The sequence below is a fragment of the Nicotiana attenuata genome, unplaced genomic scaffold (assembly GCF_001879085.1).
Source record: "Nicotiana attenuata strain UT unplaced genomic scaffold, NIATTr2, whole genome shotgun sequence".
In the NCBI taxonomy this organism is placed as follows: domain Eukaryota; kingdom Viridiplantae; phylum Streptophyta; class Magnoliopsida; order Solanales; family Solanaceae; genus Nicotiana; species Nicotiana attenuata.
Genome location: NW_017673305.1, coordinates 116,505 through 137,470, shown reverse-complemented (window position 1 = coordinate 137,470; position 20,966 = coordinate 116,505). Strand labels below are relative to the sequence as shown.

Here is a 20,966-nt window from a genome sequence, read left to right as displayed (position 1 = left end):
GAGTCTTTGGCATGGCACTGAAATAGGCACTGGAAGAACCCTGATGAGCTGGTGGGCGATAAGAACTCTTTGGCATAGCACTGAAATAGGGTCGTGCTGGAGCACGCCGGGGAGGAGGTGGTGCTGGATATGTGGGCCTGCTAGGCTGACCTCTCCCAAACTGACCTCTACCCCTAGTTGGGGCACCTCTAAACTCTCAAGAGAATTGGGTCCTCTTGTCCTGTTGCATCTGCTCTTTACCGCTCTAGCGGTAGCCCTCAATCCTCCGAGAAATCTCCACCACTAGCTGATAATCAGTACCCATCTCTACCTCCCGGGCCATACTAGCCCGAATACTGGAGTGCAACCCTGCAAAATATCTCCGCACTCTCTCTGCGTTCGTAAGAAGTATCGTAAGTTCGTGGAGAGAAAACTCAGAAAATCTTACCTCATAATCGGTCAGAGAGATCTGACCCTGCTCGAGCTGCTCATGCTGACACCGCAACTCTTACCTCTAGGAGGCTGGAATATACCGATCCAAGAAAAGCCGCGTAAACTGGTCCCAAGTCATGGGAGGAGGACCCAATGGCCTGCCAAGAAGATAACACTGCCACCATTTACGGGCCCTGCCCCCCAGCTGGAAAGTAGTGAAATCCACCCCATTGTACTCTAATATCCTCATGTTGTGCAGTCTGTCCCTGCACCTATCAATAAAGTCCTGGGATCCTCATGTCGCTCACCTCCAAAGACAGGAGGGTGTAGCCTAGTCCATCTGTCCAAAATCTTTTGTAGCTCGCCGGCCACAGCTGGTGACGGCTCAGGTACAGCCGCTGCAATTGGTTGGGCCCCGTCCACGGGTAGTGTACCCGGAGTCTGATATACTGCAGCTACATGCCCAGGAGCCTGAGCAGTAGTGGTCTATGCTCCCCCTCCCACCTGAGGTGTGGCTAGGTCTGCTAGAAATAAATTAGCCTAGGTCAAAGAATTCATGAACCACAACATACGGCCCATGACCTCCTGAAAACCCGGTGCCAACATGAAATATACCGGGGCTGGCTCTACTACGAGCACATTTCCCTGCTCCACAATAATGGGATCCTCTACTGGATCTGCTGGTGGTGCAACTGGGGAAACTCTGGGACGTCCTCATCCCCTACCTCGGGCCGGTGCCCTCCCCTGACCTCTGCCTTTACCTCGGCCTCTAGCTACGGTACGGAGCAGCTCTTCCCGGATCCGAAATGTCTGTAGCGCGCATTCTCACTATTTGTGTGAGAATAAGAGAAAGGAACTTAGTATACCATCAACTGCACGATATGATATGAATAAGAGTAGTTTGCTAACACCCTATAGCCTCTCGAAGATAAGTACAGACATCTCCATACCGATCCGCAAGACTCTACCAGGTCTGTCCATAACATGTGAGACCTACGTGAACCTAGTGCTCTGATACCATGTTGTCACGATCCAATTTTCATTACAGGCCATGATGGCGCCCAACACCGTTGTTAGGCAAGCCAACACTGACCAAACTAGTGGATTTCCCTGTTAAATAAATTACCAAGTGGACATTACTTTTCTTTTTATTAAAAACATTCTAAAATTCAAAATTTGGAACACAATTAAACAGAAGAAAGTGGGTAAAATCGTAATCATGTAAACAAATAAAAAATCATAAGCCTACTAGTGTGTGCCAAGACCTGGTGTCACAAATATGTACGCAATCTAGTAGAATATACAAAAGAATGCTAACCTACTGTTTGAAAGGAAATAGATAGAAAAAATATAGAACATAAAGAAGACTCAAGCTGCTGCAGAACGGCTAAGAAGGCAGCTCAACGTGAAGTCTCGAGACGGGGGTCAAATCTACGCGTCGGACTGATGGCCAGATGCGCCTGCCTTAAATGTTGTACAATTAAGTACAGAAGTGTAGTGTGAGTACATAAAATTATGTACCTAGTCTAACCTCGAAGAAGTAGTGACGAGGGGTGATAAGTCGGGATTTTAACATGTTTTATGCCCCTACTTGCCTATGCTTTGGTTATAAATTGCTACAAAATAGTCCCAAAATGCTCACAAGTTGTACTTGATTGCAAGCTTGATCGACAAAGCGACGAATGTCAAAGATCGGCTCAAAAAGGAGTGAAACCTGCTCAAGTGTCAAAGACTAAGTAAGTTGAGGAAAAGAGAACCTAGTGCGGACCGCGCAAATGTGAATGCGGCTGCACTAGGAGATTCAGAGGATGGCATTTTCAAGTTGGAGGCAACGCGGCCACGCTACTCTTTAGTGCGGTCCGCGGTCAGGCTCCGCGGCCGCGCTACTCTTTTACGCGGTCCGTGGAGCAGAGATTCAGAGAGTTAACATTTCGACAATTTCAAGCAATGCGGTCCGCGCTCCTTTATGTGCGGCCGCGCCAACCTCCACCGTGGCCGCGCTGCATTTCCACGCGGTCCGCGGTCCGCGGTCCTCAACTTCAGAGAAGCAGAAACCGAAGTCCAAGAGCCAGTGCGGCCGCGGTCCTTTTACGTGGTCCGCACTGACCCCGCAGGGGTATTTTTGTCCAGTTTTTTTACCCTAGTATAAATAGGAAATTTTACCATTTTTAGGTTAAGTTTTATATTCTGACTTAGCTGCGCTCGTGAGACTGGCTTTTGTAGCCATTTTCGGCACTTTTGCTCTTTATTATTGTAGTTTCTTCTTAGTAATTAATTAATATGCTTAGTTCTTCATCTATTTCTTCAATTTCTGTACCTAGCATGAGTAGTTAAACCCATTAGCTAGGGTTGTGGCTCAACCCTAGTGTGGGTAATCGATGGGTGTTGCCATCTAAGGTTAGATTGATATTGGGTGTTTGTTATTTGGGCGATTTTATGTTATTTTTAAGGATTGGTGGTTGCAAACACTGATTCTAGCTTTGTGGGTTTAACTCTTCTTGAGAAAGAGAGTCCATGACCCCAAAATTAACCCAACAAGGAATTGGGATGGACCCATGAGAAATGGTAGTCCCAATTAACGGGTTAAATCTCAAGAGAGTAATTACCCTACTTGAACCCTAGTTGCTTGATCTAATTGGCCTACCCAATTGGTCTCGAAAGAGTCAATTGGGCAAAATCATTCTATCTACCGAGAGGTGTGAGAGTTGGTATAATTGTTCAACGGTTATAGCATAAGCCCCAAATATGTCAATCTATCCTTGGTAGTCTCCACCCGTTTAATTAGCCACCTAGGTAATGCCACGACCCTAGTGCCTTTCTTCCCATTAAATACAACTTAGCAATATTCTCTTAGCATAATTTAGTGTTAATCATTAGTTTTATAATAGTCATTATAAAAATCAAAAACCAAGAATGTTTGAAGTGACATTAGGAGCACAAACACATCTCTAGACTAGACAGAAAATCCAACTCCACTACTAGCTCCCTGTAGAAATTCGATCCCAAACCACTATTCGGGTAAAAGCTATTGCGACCCGCTCTTCCTACCTTAGTGTAGCGTCGAGTCGGTAGGGATCACTTTTTAGCGCCGTTGCCGGGGAGCTTACGGTGTTGACTATCTGTTTGGTTAGTTTTGTGTTTTGCTTCTCTTGCCTTCTTGTTTACTAATTTTGTTTGTGTCGATTACTCAGGTACTATGGTTTTAAATGCAAACGAACCTCTTGGAAATGTGATTGCGGGGGAGGAGGTTGAGGATATTGGAGATAAGGAGGTGCCTCTTGTACCTCCAGGACCACGAAGAGGCCGCCAGGCCAATGCTAATGACAACGTCCCAGACCCTCCTCCGCCACCTCCAAGAGCGGTTCCTCGGGTGCTACCGAATCAAGGATATGCGAGTGCCATTGTTCCTCCCCGAATCCGGGCGGGGAACTTTCAAATCACAAATGTTATGTTGACCTTGCTCGAGCAAAGAGGGTATTTTACGGGCGCCTCCGATCAAAATGCCTACAAGCACTTGAAGGGGTTCGTAGATACATGCTGGGGTAGCAAGCAAACAAACGTGTCCGAGGATGCGTTGAGATTGAGGCTTTTCCCGTTCTCTCTTCGGGGTAAAGCGTTGGATTGGTTAGAAAGGCTCCCCAATCATTCTATCACCACATGGGATGAATTGGGGGACAAATTTATTGCCAAGTTCTTTTCTCCAAGTCATATGGCGGCTCTTCGGGATGAGATTCTAGCTTTCAAGCAAATGCCAACGGAACCTTTGCACGAGATATGGGAAAGATATAGAACAATGGTGAAGGAGTGCCCTAATAACGACATGACCGAGGCGATGATCCAACAAACTTTTTATAGGGGCATCAACACCACGAATCAGTGCATTGTGAACCAATTAGCCGGTGGGAACTTTATGAAACTTTCTTACCAAGAGGCATGTGATGTACTTGATGAAATGGCCGACACCTCTTCGGCATGGCAAAGCCGAGCAAATGTACCCCAAGGTGACCCCACGGTCATCCATTTGCACAAGGAATTGAATGATCATGGCCAAGCTATTGCCGAGCTTACAACAACTATGAATCAATTGGCGAAGGCGCAATTGCAACAAGTCCAAAACCCGCGCCAAGTCAATGCAATGGAAGGTGTTTCTATGTTGAAAAGGAGGCAAAGAGGGCAACAACAACCTCAAGGTAATGGTGAGCAATTTGACAACAACAATGATGGTGGTGGTTATTCGAATGAGTGCTATGATGATCAAAGTGAGGAATGTCAATATGTCAATAACTACCAAGGAAATAGAGGAAATCAAGGGAATCAACAATGGCGTCCCCAAGGAAATTGGGGCAATCAACAAGGCGGCGGTAATTGGAATAACAACAACCAACAACAAGTTGGTGGAAATTGGAACAACAACAATCAAAACAACAATTGGGGTAACCAAGGTAACAATCAAGGCAATTAGAATGGGAACAATAATAATTGGAGCAACAACAACAACAATCAAGGGGGGTGGAATAATGGCGGAAATCAAGGCAACCGGGGGCAAGGCTTTCAAAGGCCCCCCATGTACCAACAACCGAATAATCCACCCCCCTTTCAATCTCAAAGGTCTAGTTCTTCAGGTAGTGATATGGGTAGAACTGAAAATATGTTTGAGCATATGATGAAAAAGAACCAAGATTCTGATGCATAATTGGCTTCTCATAATACATCTATCCGGAACTTGGAGGTGCAACTAGGCCAAATTTCTCAAGCTTTGAATACTCGCCCCAAGGGTGCTCTAACAAGTGACACGGTAGTGAATCCGAAGGGCGGAAACACTAATCAAGTGATGGCACTTACAACAAGAAGCGGGAGAGGCGGTGATGTGTATGCCACAAGAGAAAAGCGAGTTGTAGATGATGATGTTGAGTTGCGGGGTGACAATGCCCCTTTGATTGTTGAAGATATGGTTGAGACAAATGTAAACAATGAGGTGAGGATAGATATTGGTGAGTACAAAGTGGAAACACAAGATGCTGTGAACCCGTCTAGGGAACACGTGATTGATATGCCCGAGCAGGTGGTGCCCAAAGCCTATGCACCTTTGCCTAGACCACCTCCATCGTATCCTCAACGGTTAGCAAAGCACAAGAGTGATCACCAATTCAAAAAGTTCATAGACATGATGAAGAGTCTTACAATCAACGTACCCTTGGTGGAGGCACTTGAGCAAATGCCGGGGTATGCCAAGTTTATGAAAGCGTTGGTGATGAAGAAAAGGTCGATGGAGTGTGAAACAATACCAATGACGCATCAAGTAAGTTCTATCGTTCACTATATGGCCCTGAAACTTGAGGATCCCGGAGCTTTCACTATCCCTTGTACTATCGGAAGTGCAGATTTCGCCAAAGCCCTTTGTGACTTGGGGGCTAGCATAAACTTGATGCCATATTCGGTTTTCAATACCTTGGGAATTGGACAGCCTCGCTCAACTTCAATGCGACTTCAAATGGCGGATCGGTCAATGAAGCGGCCTTTACGTATAATTGATGACGTACTTGTCCGTGTTGATAAATTCATCTTGCCGACCGACTTTGTTATATTGGATTGTGAAGTGGACTTTGAAGTTCCGATCATTCTTGGGAGACCTTTCCTAGCTACGGGGAAGGCATTGGTTGATGTCGAAGCGGGAGAGTTGACATTCCGAGTGGGTGATGAGAAGGTTGTTTTCCCTGTATGCAAGTCCATGCGGCAACCTAATGGCACCGAGGTATGCTCATTTGTTGACATTGTCACAGCTATGATAATGGATGAGATAAGTTCTGTGATTAATGTTGAAGATCCCCTTGTGGCCGCACCTCTAGATCGTGATGTAAATGATGATGCAAGTAGAGTCATGTGCATAGATGCTTTACATGTCATGGAATCGTGTGAGCCCAGTAAATTGTCATTGGACCTTGATCACCGGGAAACTCCACTAGAAAAGCCAACAATTGAGGTGCCTCCGGCATTGGAAGTGAAACAAGTTGAGTCACACCTCTGCCTCACAATTTTTGAGCCCGATATTATCTTGGAGTATGATGCAACACCTCCTTTGGAGATTCAAGGGAGACTACCTGCAGTAGAGCATGAAATGATGCCTAATCTCCATGATGTATGGCATCCTACAAGACCAGATACAGGTTGGCGGTTTTGCATGAACTATGGTAATTTGAACAAAGTGCCCCACAGTGACTATTGTCCCTTGCCATTCCTTGATCGGATGGTTAACAAACTTGCTGGACGAGCTTTTATTTGCTTCTTGGAGAATTTGATGAGAACCACGTGGTGGCGCTTCTTGATTTGAAGTGATTTAATCGTAACATGCGTCGTGCCGCAATGTTAAATCAGACGCTTCTTGGGAGGCAACCCATGTCTTTTTCTTTTTCTTTGATTTTCTTTGTAGTTTAGGATTTTTGAGCTAATTGGTTGTGAGATGTTGCAGGAATTGTGTTGATGCAATGCAAAACAAGTTGGAACAAAGTGCACAGTCTCTGAAGTTTGCCAGTGAGGCTGCGGTACACTTTTGCACGGTCCGCGCTGGCATGTTCCAAAAATATTTCTCTCTAAAGTTTTCCACTGCGGCCGTGGTCAAGTTTGTGCGGTCCGCTGTGGACCTTCACGGCCGCGTTACACTATAACGCGGTCGAGCCAAGGTTGCCTTCTGAAATTTCGTATGTTGAAACCCAGCGCGGTCCGCGGTCGCTTTTGTGCGGCCGCGCTGGTAGGTAAGTAAGGGACCCACGGGTTGTCTATAAATAGAGACCAAGGGTTTCCTTTTACCCTTTTCACAATTTGAAAACCCAGAGCCGTAATTCTACTGTTCATCCCTCTTCTAAGACCGTAATTCTCGCTAGCTTGGATAGATTGCATTCACTCTTCCTAATCCTGGTAACATTTCATGCATTTCATGATTACTTACTTTCTTATTTTCATTTTATTTGCTTGCCAGTAGTGTGTAACTTCTTTTTCTTCCTGTTTTTTTTCTTTGAATTATTAGTCTAGGTTAGATTTCCTGTTAGTTTTTGTGTGCTGAACATGATTAAGGATTGGGTAACTGAGTAGGGACAAGTAGGAGTCAAAATAAAATTGAACAAAAATGGACAGAGCATGAAAACCCTAACTTAGTGCCCATAAACCCTTGCCCTAACGCAGTCCGCGTTGCATTTTTGTGCGGACCGCGGTGCTCCTGTGATTGCAAGTTAAATGTTTCCAGTGCGGCCGCATTGCTATTTTATGGGGTCCGCGCTGGCCCACCGCGGCCGCGGTCCCATTTTGTGCGGACCGCAGTGGGAGATTCAGAGAGTTATGTTTTAGGCCTTTGCCCAGCGTGGGTCACTTTTGTGCGGTCCGTGGTTCCTCCAACGCGGTCGCACTCCTGTTTTGTGCGGTCCGCGATGCAATGTTCTGCAACTGTGTACTGCAATTATCTCTGCAATCTATTTCATTCACCTGTTTCACTGCATGTGCTTAAACTAACAATGTTAGATGCTTATCTTGTCAGATAATGGTTAAACAAAGGGGCGGCAAACAATCACAACAACCCGGGAGAGGTGGTTCCTCCCGAGGAGGTAAAGGCAAGAGAATAGCAAAACTCACTCCCCAGGCTCGGGAGAACATAAAAAAGACCCGAAAATTGATAAAAGTTGCTGATAAGGCTGCTTCTCATTCGTCGAAGAGTGAGTATGCGCCCTCCAAAGACATCTCCTCATATTCAGTCCCAACTCATATAACTGACCCCCTCCACCTAGTTGATACCCCTCCACCATCACCCACCTCCAAAAGATCGGTAAATATAGTTTCGGATTCATCTGACGAGTCCGCAGCCGGTAGTGGGAACTACTCCACCTCCCCCACAACTTCATTATCTGGGTAGAGTGCAGGCGGAGATGAGGGAGGTGAGCCTCAGATTAGGGGAATTGCACGAACTAGGAAAGCCGAAGAATGGGAAGATAGATTCGTGAGTGAAGTGGCTTACCACAAGTTTAGGGAGTGGTGGCCGGTGAGGAAGCTGATACCGAAGAGGAGCTTTATTGACACTGACCTCTTACCCCAGAACCCTAATGTGCAGAGGGAGTTCAGAAATAGATGGGGCTGGGAGTTTTTCATAAAGAAGTGCATCGATTCTAATGAGCTTATGGTCAGGAAATTCTACTCTAATGTGGCTCACATTGTCAAGGATACTAAGGTGACCAAAGTTCGAGACAAAACAGTGTTGTTTGATGGAAAATCTTTAAATGAGTACTTGGGTTTTCGGGATGAAGATGAGTCACTTTATCTGGCCAAGTTAGGGATGGGTGAGGAAGTCCGTCCTTGGTTGGCCCAGTACTTGGCAATCCCAGGTACTGTGCCAGAGTGGTTGCAGGCAGGGAGAAAAATATACAGGTAGACCTTCAATTTTGAGGCTCGAGGGTGGTTGACATTTGTATGCAGTCAGCTTGACCCTTCTACCCACGATCAAACTATTCCACTTACCCCGGGTACCCTATCAATGTGGGCAATGTGATGACCCATATGATTTCTGCTGTGGGACAAGAGCATGACCGGAATTACCCTTTTCCCAACACCCTTTCAATATATTTCCGGGACCTGGAGGTGGAGAAGAAGAGATATGATGTCAAGACCAAGCCTGTAGCTCCTTACTCTTGGTACAGTATGCAGGGTCCGGACATCCCTAAGTCTAAGAACTACGAGCCACCTACTTCTACCCCAACTGGCCAGTCTGAGGAGCCAGTTGCAGTAGATCCTTCCACCGAGCTTTCTGCCACTACAAGAGTAGACTTGCCTCCAGGACCTTCCTCTACTGCTGGTCCCAGTTCTTCAGCAGGCCCGGGAGTGCCATCTTCCAAGACTCATACCTTCACTGCCCATCAGTTGAGCCAGACATTGGCTAGCTTGAACAACTGGATGTCAGCTGTGACATCCAAGTTGTCCACATTGTCTTCCACAATTCAGACCCAATCAGCACCTCAGCCAGCTCAGATTCCTCAGTCCATTGAGGACACTTTGAAGAAGCTCCTGGAGAACCAGGAAAGGATTATAAAGACACACGCTACTTTGACTACAGCTGTGGAGTCACATGGTAAGGCTCTGAAGGAGCTTGCCAAGGAGCACAAGAAGATGAGGAGATCACGGGCTTCTAAGGAGTCTGTGAAGCAGCTCAGGACAGAAATGGACAAGCTATTGGCAGATCAGATGCCTCTAGACTTGCTATTCGGGGACCCAGCCTCAGACCCAGCAGCACCAGTAGCAGAGTCCCAGCAGGAGCAGGCACCCAGGCAGCCTTGGAAGAAGAGGAAGCTCCCCAGCACAGCGGATGCAGTTATTGAGGTGGCAGTCCCACAGAAGGCCTCCTCCAGCTTGCCTTAGGATGCACCTGACATCCAGCCGGTCTAGGAACAGGCCCCAGTCCCAGCAGTTGAGCAGCAGGAGGCCGGGAGCCAGTCTGAGGCTCCCTCACATACGGAGGACTAGGGGACCACTGATGATCCCATGCAGATGGACCAGGCTTAGGGAGCCCCTATATCCTTTCTTATGACTTTTTTGATGCTTAGTTTGATAGTTGGCATTGGAGACAATGCCAGCTTTTATTTGTGGGGGTGCGCCCTACTTCTTTGTTGATTATCTGGATGACTGTATATACAGATTGTTAGTTTATGATTTACTTTGATTTTCTATTTTGGGCTGTATATAACTTTACACTTTAGTCATTTTTCTTCTACTTTTTATTCTCTCTTTTTGTCTGTATATAAAGTTACATTTCTGTACATATTCATCCCCCGTTGTATATTCTACTCCCCTATTGTACATATTCATTCTATTTTCTATTTTCGCAAAAAAATTTCACTTTTAGCTTTATAGTTAGGCTCGTAGCCTCTTGTTTTGTTTTTGACGCTTCCAATAAGCCCTTGGTTTTCTTAAGGCCACGGTTCTTTCCAAGGGTGGAGTATTGTATGAACCGGGTGGCTCTTCCCGATGATGGATGGAGTGACAACCTTCTTAAGGGTTTGAGTCCATTTCTTTGATTTTTCTTTTATTTTTGATAGTTGTAGTTAAGGGTACCTCAAGCAAAGCTTTACTTGGGCCTAGCACATTTGCCTTTGATCCCATGGTCAAAGACATAATGTTGTGTTTAGGATGGTGAAAGTCGTGGCTTTGAGACTCTTGCGTTGACCAAACAATCATCATGTGGTCTTTCCGGACCATTGTGTGCTTGAATCGTAAATAAGGTCATTGTGGGCCCTCGACTCAATGTCTTTAGCAATCCCCTAGAGTGTGTGGTGAGGAATCGAATTGTGAGTCCAAGTCCCGAGCCAATGGTCTAGAACTTGCCTGAATGTTTGTTGAGGCGAAATCCTAGGTGAAATTTGACTTGAGAAGTGATTATAGGCTCTCCTTGATCCGAATGTTAAGTTGAACAATTCCATAGCCTACCAAAGAGATGATCCCTAGTTAACCCTTTTGAGCCTTAAACCTTTTTCTTTCAAGAACCAATGCTACAAGCCTATACCCGTTCTAAATGATTACCCTCTCTTGGCACCCAAATCTTCCCTTAAGTAATGGCAAATGTCTAAGTTTGGAGGGAGAGACAAGGAAGGAAACAAAGTGGTAGAAAGGTACAAAAGCAAAAGAAAAAGGAAGGCAATGAAAAAGCAAGAAAAGAAAAAGACAAAAAGAAAGTCCAATGTCAACAAGAATAAAAAGGGATTCAAGGAAAACAAAAGTGAAAAAGGTGTGGAAAAAGTAAAAAAAGGAGAAATGTTTGAATGGCATAAGAAAGAGTGACAATGTGTCTCTCTAACCCCTTGTAAAGAAGTGAAATACTCAAAAGAGTCAAGAGAGTTGTGCCAAAATGAATCAAAAGAAGTGCTTAAGGGAAGATTGAACCTACTTGAATAAAAACATATCCTACCCTTACCCAAAAGCCTTCACAATGACTCCACAAAAGCCCTATAGGATCTTGAGTTGAAGGAAACCTACATTAGTGGATGCTTACATAAGGGGCAAGCATATGGTACCTAGAGCCGGACTTGTGACCTTCTTCTTGAGAGAGATGAGTGAAACTCCATCAACCTCGATTTGTGTGTTAACAATCTAAAAGGTGAGGTTCACTTAGGGAGAGTTGAGGACGTGTGAGTTTGGATTCCACAATGACCAAAGTAATTGAGAGAAGTTCTGTGATGAAATGTGTCAACTCTTGATGCTCTTGTGTCACACTTGATCCATGGTTTTTCAAAGTTTAAATGTGTTAATGATGCATTCGTATTGAGAGAAATTGTTAGTCCCAATTGATGCTTGTTGAGGTTGCTTTAGGATAGCTGGAATTACTTGGAATTTCCTTTAAGGGTTGGTCTAATTTTGTTTGCTTGAGGACAAGCAAAGGTTTAAGTTTGGGGGAATTTATAAGTCGGGATTTTAACATGTTTTATGCCCCTACTTGCCTATGCTTTGGTTATAAATTGCTACAAAATAGTCCCAAAATGCTCACAAGTTGTACTTGATTGCAAGCTTGATCGACAAAGCGACGAATGTCAAAGATCGGCTCAAAAAGGAGTGAAACCTGCTCAAGTGTCAAAGACTAAGTAAGTTAAGGAAAAGAGAACCTAGTGCGGACCGCGCAAATGTGAATGCGGCTGCACTAGGAGATTCAGAGGATGGCATTTTCAAGCTGGAGGCAACGCGGCCGCGCTACTCTTTAGTGCGATCCGCGGTCAGGCTCCACGGCCGCGCTACTCTTTTACGCTGTCCGCGGAGCAGAGATTCAGAGAGTAAACATTTCGACAATTTCAAGCAATGCGGTCCGCGCTCCTTTATGTGCGGCCGCGCCAACCTCCACCGTGGCTGCGCTGCATTTCCACGCGGTCCGCGGTCCTCAACTTCAGAGAAGCAGAAACCAGAAGTCCAAGAGCCAGTGCGGCCGCGGTCCTTTTTCCGCGGTCCGCACTGACCCCGCAGGGGTATTTTTGTCCAGTTTTTCCAGCCTAGTATAAATAGAATATTTTACCATTTTTAGGTTAAGTTTTATATTCTGAACGCAACTGAGCTCGTGAGACTGGATATTGTAGCCATTTTCGGCACTTTTTCTCTTTATTATTGCAGTTTCTTCTTAGTAATTAATTAATATGCTTAGTTCTTCATCTTCTTCAATTTTTGTACCTAGCATGAGTAGCTAAACCCATTAGCTAGGGTTGTGGCTCAACCCTAGTGTGGGTAATTGATGGGTGTTGCCATCTAAGGTTATATTGATATTGGATGTTTGTTATTTGGGTTGATTTTAGGTTTTAATTAAGGAATGGTGGTTGCAAACACTGATTCTAGCTTTGTGGGTTTAACTCTTCTTGAAAAAGAGAGTCCGTGACCCAAAAATTAACCCAACAAGGAATTGGGATGGACCCATGAGAAATGGTAGTCCCAATTAATGGGTTAAATCTCGAGAGAGTAATTACCCTACTTGAACCCTAGTTGCTTGGTCTAATTGGCCTACTCAATTGGTCTCAAGAGAGTCAATTGGGCAAAATCATTCTCTCTACCGAGAGGTGTGAGAGTGGGTACAATTGTGCAACGGTTATAGCATAAGCCCCAAATATGTCAATCTATCCTTAGTAGTCTCCACCCGTTAAATAACCACCTAGGTGATGCCATGACCCTAGTGCCTTTCTTCCCATTAGATACAACTTAGCAATATTCTCTTAGCATAATTTAGTGTTAATCATTAGTCTTATAATAGTCGTTATAAAAATCAAAAACCAAGAATGTTTGAAGTGACATTAGAAGTACAACCGCATCTCTAGACTAGACAGACAATACAACTCCACTACTAGCTCCCTGTGGAAATTCGATCCCGAACCACTATTCGGGTAAAAGCTATTGCGACCCGCTCTTCCTACCTTAGTGTAGCGTCGAGTCGGCAGCAATCAAGGGGTCGACTCCGACACTTACTAAGGGCCAACAATATAATAATAATTTTAATTTATGCATGATATATAGAGATGAAAAATAAACTTAGAACAGGAAACGACTGAACAATTCTTTCATCATATTTAAGAACCCAAAACTCTTTCTTCATTTAAAACAAATGATCTCTCAAACAATGAGTCCATACAAGTTATAAAAAGGGCTTCTAGTTCTATTATCACACACAAATTCCACTGAGGACGTTCGGCCCGATCCAACATAAATGTAAATTATGCACTACCAAGGGTCGAACGGCCCGAACTATAGATGCATCAATTTACCCCGCTCGCGAATCATACATGTGACACGGTCAAATATAAATTTATCAATAAATCATAATCCTTTCTTGATACTTTTCAAAATAAAGAAAATTCATCTTGAAGCTTTTAAATCCTTAGAAATCCTCAACTTAATTCCATTTTATACAATTAACAAATATAATGAAATAACGGTGTCCACAAAGCATGGTGTAAACCGAAAACTACCCGAACGTAAACAAGAATAGTAGTTATGTATGGACTCTCGTCACTTCGTGCATACGTATCCCCCACAAATAAATCACATATTAATTAAGTTTACCTATGGGGAAATTTTGCTCTTACAAGGTTAGAAAAGAGACTTATCTCGTCTCAAAGCCTACTTCCAAATTCAAGAATGTGCTCAAACCCTCAAATTGGAGCTAAACAATCCAAAACTATTCAAATAGTGTTAAAACTAATCAATATATGTTCAAAAGTTTGTTTCTAACTATTTAAGTGATTATCCAACCCTAAATGTAAGGTTTCTAAAATTCACCCCTGGCCCACGTGCCCGGATTCCAGAAAACTTTCAAGAAAGTTATCACCCCTAACCTTAGGAACCTAAATATATGATTTTACCTAAGTTTCATAATTCTTTTCGTGGTAAAATCTTATTTTTATCAAAACCCTAGGTTTTTCACCTAAACCCATAATTTCTACCAATTTACATGTTATAATCTACCCATAAACTATGTATTTAACTCACATTCTGTAGGAATTACTTACCTCAAAGTGTTGGGTGAAATCCCGTCTCTAAGAGCTCCAAGAATCGCCCTAAAATGAAATAAATGAGCAAGAAAATGCCTAAGTCCCGTATTAAATGAAGTCCACTGCCTCCAGCAATTTTCGCACCTGCGGTCATAGGGCTGCATCTGCGNTCCAACAAGTCATATATCACTACCCGAACTTAGTCGAACCTCCGGAACACCCAAAATAACACCAAGACACCAAATCAATCTCCAATTCAAGCCTAAGACTCACTACTAGTAAAAAAGCTTTTTTCCGACTACCAATTCCGACTATAATTTTTCAGTCGTAATTTTTCGACTATTGTAGTCGGAAACTTTATATTTATATTTATATTATTTTTTTAGAATTTTGCCACCTAAGTTTTCGACTACTATGTCGTGAAGTTTCGTGGAATTTTTCGCGCGTATATTTTTCCGACTACTGTAGTCAGAACACACCATAGAAATAGTAATCGAAATGTTTTGAATAAAATTAATTAAATATTAATTTTTTTCGGACTACAGTAGTCGGAACATAGTCGAATTTTTTTAAAATAGAATTAATTAAATATTATGTTATTTCCGACTACAGTAGTCGGAACATAATCACACATTATTTACCGACTACCATAGTCGGATAACTTAGTTATTTTGGGCCCAAACCCTTATTTTTCTAATTATCTTTTCCTTTCCCACACTTCTGTCTTCTCTCTCACTGCTGACGTTCCTCCTCTCTTCCAGCGGCGTTTGCGCAGTGCCTTTGACTGGACGACGACGAGGCATAGTTTTCTTCTCATCAATGTAAGGTTTTTGGTTTTGTAACTATTAATTGCACTTTCTGCTAAGAACTTTGAGAGCTTATATGTGGTGATATATCCTTACATCATGCATTTTGATAGTGAGCACTTACATAAACTATGTATTTAACTCACATTCTGTAGGAATTACTTACCTCAAAGTGTTGGGTGAAATCCCGTCTCTAAGAGCTCCAAGAATCGCCCTAAAATGAAATAAATGAGCAAGAAAATGCCTAAGTCCCGTATTAAATGAAGTCCACTGCCTCCAGCAATTTTCGCACCTGCGGTCATAGGGCTGCATCTGCGGTCTCGCACCTGTGGAAAGACCTTCGCAGGTGCGCCTTTTCCTCTCCTGGCCGGGCTCCGCATATGCGAACACAAGGAGCCACATCTGCGAGCCCTTTCCGCTTCTGCGACCACAGTGTTCGCACCTTCGGTCTCGCAGGTGCGTGAATTCCTTCACACCTGCAGTGCCTAGGCTTCCTTCGCATTTTCGCTTTTGCGGCTCGTGGATCGCATATGTGAGCTCGCACCTGCGGCTGGCCAAGCACAGGTGCGGTTATGACAGATCTGGGGAGCTTCAGATCTTGCTCGAAGTTTCCAACTTAGTCCGAGCCTCGTCCGATTGACACCCGGGGTCCCCGGGACCCCACTTGAACATACCAACAAGTTTTGAATCATAAAATAGACTCTCTCAAACTCTAGAAACCCCCGACACAACATTAAAAACTAAGAATTACACCCCAAAACTAATTGAATCAAACTTAAGAACTTTAAGTTATTCAATTTACTTCCAACGCGACGAAACGTACTTAAACTACTCGGAATGATACCAAATTTTGCGTGCAAATCTTAAATGACATTACGGAACTATTCCCAGTCTAGGAATTTTTTTTAGACCTCGATATCAACAAAACCCGCTCCAAACCAAATTGAAAGAACTTCTAAAATCTTCAAAGAACCAACTTTCACTATTAGGCGCCACAACGCTCCCGGGTCATCCGAAACCCGATCCGAACATACGCCCAAGAACGAAATCATCATGAAAACCTATCGGAATCGTCAAATCCCGATTCCGAGGTCATTTACTAAAAATTTGGACCGAAGTCAAACTTGGCCTTTTAAGCGAACCTTAAGGAACCTAGTGTTCCGATTTCAACCCGAACTCTCCCAAATCCAGAACTAACCATCCCCGCAAATTATAAATTAGTAAAATCAATTACGCGAAGTCTTATTTAGGGAAATGGCGTTCCAGAAAGCAAAACGACCGATCGGGTCGTTACATATCTTAATCCTATGGCTCCTATTTTTCTAAAATATGTCCAAGAAATGCAAAAACGCATGATTTAGATGAGGAATATTCGGTTATATAATATTTTGGTGACTTGGAGGAAAGTGATAAGTGGAGAGGGGACCATTGAGTTGTGGGCAGGTGATCACTCAGCTAGTTCCTGGTGAGTTCCCGGCGAGTTAGAGGTGTGAGAATCGCGGCAGTAGGGTAGGAGAGATGTGGTGTGCGGCTGATTAGGTTAGAAGATAGAGTTGGGGTTTGGAGGTTAATTTGGTTTTTATATGGTAGTGGGGAGTGGGTATTGGCCATTGGATTAAATATAATGAGTGGCCAAGATTAAATCTTACGTTTAAGTTGAGAGTGGGCTAATGGGTTGGGTTAGGCGGGTTTGGGCCGTTGGAACTGGACTGGGAGAGCAGACTTTCTTTTTGGACTTCTAAATCAAACAAATCAAGGAAATGTCTAGACCAAGGCATTAACTTTTTCCTTCTAAAAGAGTAATATATATATATATATATATATATATACTATAAGAACCAATCCTAATTATTGACTAAAATCAAAATGTGTATTATGATATAAAACTCTTTTTTGGTATTTTCGAAGATTATATGAAAATAAAAGTAGAGAAAAAGTTGATTAAAATAATAGTAAAATTAGAATAATATACTACAAAAGGACTAATGACCTCAACTTAAATAGAAATATATAAGAAGATAAAATTGAAACTATTTTTGTTTTTTTTCAAATTGTAATTTGAAGTAAAAATAAATTCTAAAACTCCATAAAAATTAAAGATAACTTAAATAAATATTTTATACACTAAAATATCTCAAAAGCGTGACTAGTCAAAAATTACATGCTTACAAAGATAACAAAACTAAGCCACCATCTCATTAAATTAAAAGTGCGAAATAACAAAGGGGGAATATAGCCCTAGTTTCTTTTGGTCATGGAGATGATGACATTTGTGAATGTAGTCTTCTCTTTCGCCATGCAATTAACAATGATTTCTCTGCACTTGTTGAACACTTGATCCATATTCAATTCAGTACCAAAATGGCTGACAAGCAAAGGCTCAGTCACAGCTCTCAAGCAATGTGCCGCATTGTACTCACCATTGCTGCAATCTTGGGGCGTGATCATTTCCTGGACCCTACACAAATGCGAGTCGTTTTGTTCAGCGGACTGACCTGTATTACCGCATGATTCATCAGAAACATCAATACAAAGTTCTGAAGTTTCCAAGACATCGATAGTGAAAGATCCCTCCTTTTCAACTACATACTTCACTTCTGCAGGAGATGGATTGTATATAGGAATGTTGAATGAATTTACTTTCTCTTCTTCTGTTAAACCCTGCATATTAATAATGAAAATACATTATGAGTTTAACTTCTATATATTAATAATGCAAATCTTTTTATACTATTAGGTCAATTAAAAAAAATATCGCTCATAATAAGTTGGATTGGCAATTTGAAATTCAAATGTTATATTCCTTCTACTCTATTTTAAGTGATACTAAATTTTCACAAATAGTAAACTTTTAATAAGACTAATTTAACTTAAGCTTTTCATACCATTACTGACATGCAAAGACGGATTTAGGATTTAAGTCTATGGGTACCTATACGGCTACAGTTATCTCAAGTTAATGTGTAATGATAGCTGAGTTCACAATCAAATATTAAGAAATATTTAGTGGATTTCTTAATATGTATATTATTAGCTTTGAGCAAAAATTACTGAGCTCACTGAACCGTTGCGGCCCTAATGACATGTTCTTATAATCACATAAATATCATGACATAATTAAACTTTGCCACATAAAATGAAATAAATTAAGAAATAGTACACAGAAATATAATTAATATTTTTTATTGTTTTTTCAAGATATATGCAAATTATATTTTTTTTAAAGTTGGTATTTATATGTCTATGATATGTATAAATTAAAATTTGTTTGGTTTTACCATTGCAACTAGCTCTTTGAGGGCCATGGCCAGAGGCTCCAACACGTAGTAACACCCCTTGCTGTAGAGATCTTCATTTTTCCTACCTAGCATTGTCAATATCATACGTCCACCTTTCACCAATTCCTTTGAACGATACTTAAGAAAAGTTACAAAATCTCTTTCATATTGCTCATAATATGCTTTAACCACAGTTGGTGGACTTGTTCTTGACACGTAAATATTTCCCTTGTTATCCTCTATACCATCAGGCACCTATATATATCACAAGTCATGAATTCAAATCTTATGTTAGCTGTTCAGAATAAATACGATCTTATTGTGTATATATTCGACCGGAAAGTCGTTTAGTTAAACCTGGAGAACCTATATCCTGGATATGCTTCTGAAGCCTATATAAATATACAAATGATTTCAAATAATAATTTAAAAAGAGAAAAATTTAAAATTGAAATAACAACAATAATCAAATATAATCTGAAAAGTAGGTTCTGAAAAAGATAATGTATATGACGTTACCCCCAACTTATAAGATAGATAGAAAATTTCATTCAGCATAAATCTGTTAAAGCGGTTGGAAAGGCAGCAGTTGACAAGAATGACATGCCAGTGAAGGGTTGGGAGAAGAATCCTGTCCTTAACAATGATTAATTAGGTCAGAAATATCTTTTGCAGTTCAAACACTCAGTCAATTTATGCATGCTCTTAAGCGGTCTTGCATGGAGCGGAAGAGTGGTTAGATAAATTTAGTGGTGGCAAAATAGTTAAAAAAAAACAGTTATTCACTCATATTATCCATTAAAAGATGGGTTCGATAATGAACTATTTTAAAAATGGGTCAAATATGGATAAGAACCATATTATCCATTTAAAAAATGGATAAGCCTTTTTTTTTAAAAAAAATTTATGTCATTTTTTATTATTATTTATATTTCCCATTTTACTCTCATGAAAAAATTATAAAAGTATATTATTATTTTTCAAGAAATAATAAAAGAAAATAGGACATAGTGCATATGACAAAATGGGACAGACATTGAGGGTGTAAATGTAACTGACCTAAAGTATTTGTATCTTGTATCAAATATTTGACCTTTAAAACCACATGCAGCCAAGTGAAAAGAAATGTGTACGTGAGTAATATGTATTTGTTTCACTAGTCAAAGAGTGCAATGCTTCAAACACAAATATTATATTATATTATATTATATTATATTATATTATATAATATATGAAACTTACTTGAGAAATCCATTGGAGACCGTAAGAGGAGTGGACAAAGTGCAGACTCTTGGAAGGGAAAAGTCTAGTGTAAAATGAACCAGCAACTCCTGTAATAAAGCAATTAGGATCAAATCCATCTCTCATCTGTTTCCTCAAATCTTCGTAGAACGCCGGCAACGACCGAAAAATGGTATTGAAATCATTTCCGGGAAGATCATTCAAGAAAACATGAAATTCCGGCGACTGCTTTTGGCCATTGCTTTTGCATTCTTCATAAATAGTTTTAATGAGTCCAGAAATTGCGAGAAAAGTGTTAGGTCCAGAGGAACAACCTAAGTCCGCAATACACATGGTTTCTGGGGAAAGGCTGCGGTAGAGTGCAGTTATAGCTTCATCTCTTATTGACTTTGTCATTAGGATCACCTTTTTCTGTATACAAAAGCAATGTAAATCAGAAGGTTTCAATTTGTTTGTCGTAGTTTGAGTTGGTACAAAATTTAATAGAGAGAGTAAGGCTTTTGAATTTTTATTTGTGTTGCTATAAACTTTGTAAATCAGTAGATCTTTTATATATATATATATATATATATATATATATATATATATATAATATTTGTGTGGCTATAAAAAATTTAAAACTTATTATTTAAGCAAGTACTAGTATTTGTGTGGCTATGAAATAAAATAAAGAAATTATAATTGAGAGTTTATAACCTCTATGTGGAAATAAAAATTTGTGTAATTATATTATACCGTAATCAAAGAATTTTTGGCATAGCTAGCCTCTCCAATTCCTCCATTCATGTGCAGAACTTTGGCAACTTCCATACTATACGAATATAGTATCTAAGTGGGATACTATTTTCTGCTGGGCACATTAAAGTTCCAATGCGGTATCACTTATTTATAGATGGGTGATACCAAATTTATCCTTGATATTCCAATATTGTCCCTCATAAGCCAAATATGTTAGCGTTTAGACATAAAATTAATTGAAAGTCGAAAAAAATGAGTTGAAGATGGGATGAATTTTTTTTTTTTTAAAGTGTGTTTGGACATGCATTTTACTTGAAAAGAATTTGAAGTTTTGTGAAGAAAAAACTTCAAAAACTACTCTAGAATTGTTTTGGGGATTTGAAGATTTTTTTTAAAAATTTGGCAAAAAATAGTTAAAATTTATAAACAAACAGATATTTGAAAACAAATTCGGAAAAAAAAAACTCCCAAATTTTATGGCCAAACGGAAGCTAACGATGTTTGGTTAC

The 20,966-nt window shown here is 41.2% G+C and overlaps 1 protein-coding gene across 3 annotated transcripts; it reads right to left on the bottom strand.

Moving 5' to 3' along the window:
- Nucleotides 1–17,282: 17,282 nt before the first annotated feature.
- Nucleotides 17,283–20,593, bottom strand: LOC109216008 (salicylate carboxymethyltransferase-like). Of its 3 annotated transcripts, XM_019380136.1 has the most exons (5): nt 20,455–20,592; nt 19,720–20,130; nt 18,478–18,732; nt 17,790–17,860; nt 17,283–17,657 (listed from the first exon to the last, which is right to left on the bottom strand). In XM_019380136.1, exons 1-5 carry the CDS (start codon nt 20,527–20,529, stop codon nt 17,438–17,440), a joined length of 1,032 nt encoding a protein of 343 aa, XP_019235681.1. In that variant the 5' UTR covers nt 20,530–20,592; the 3' UTR covers nt 17,283–17,437. The 3 variants fall into 3 exon arrangements, with proteins under 3 accessions (XP_019235681.1, XP_019235680.1, XP_019235683.1); XM_019380135.1 differs by having other exon boundaries at nt 17,283–17,860; XM_019380138.1 differs by lacking the exon at nt 18,478–18,732 and having other exon boundaries at nt 17,283–17,860; nt 20,455–20,593.
- Between the last annotated feature and the right edge of the window lie 373 nt (nt 20,594–20,966).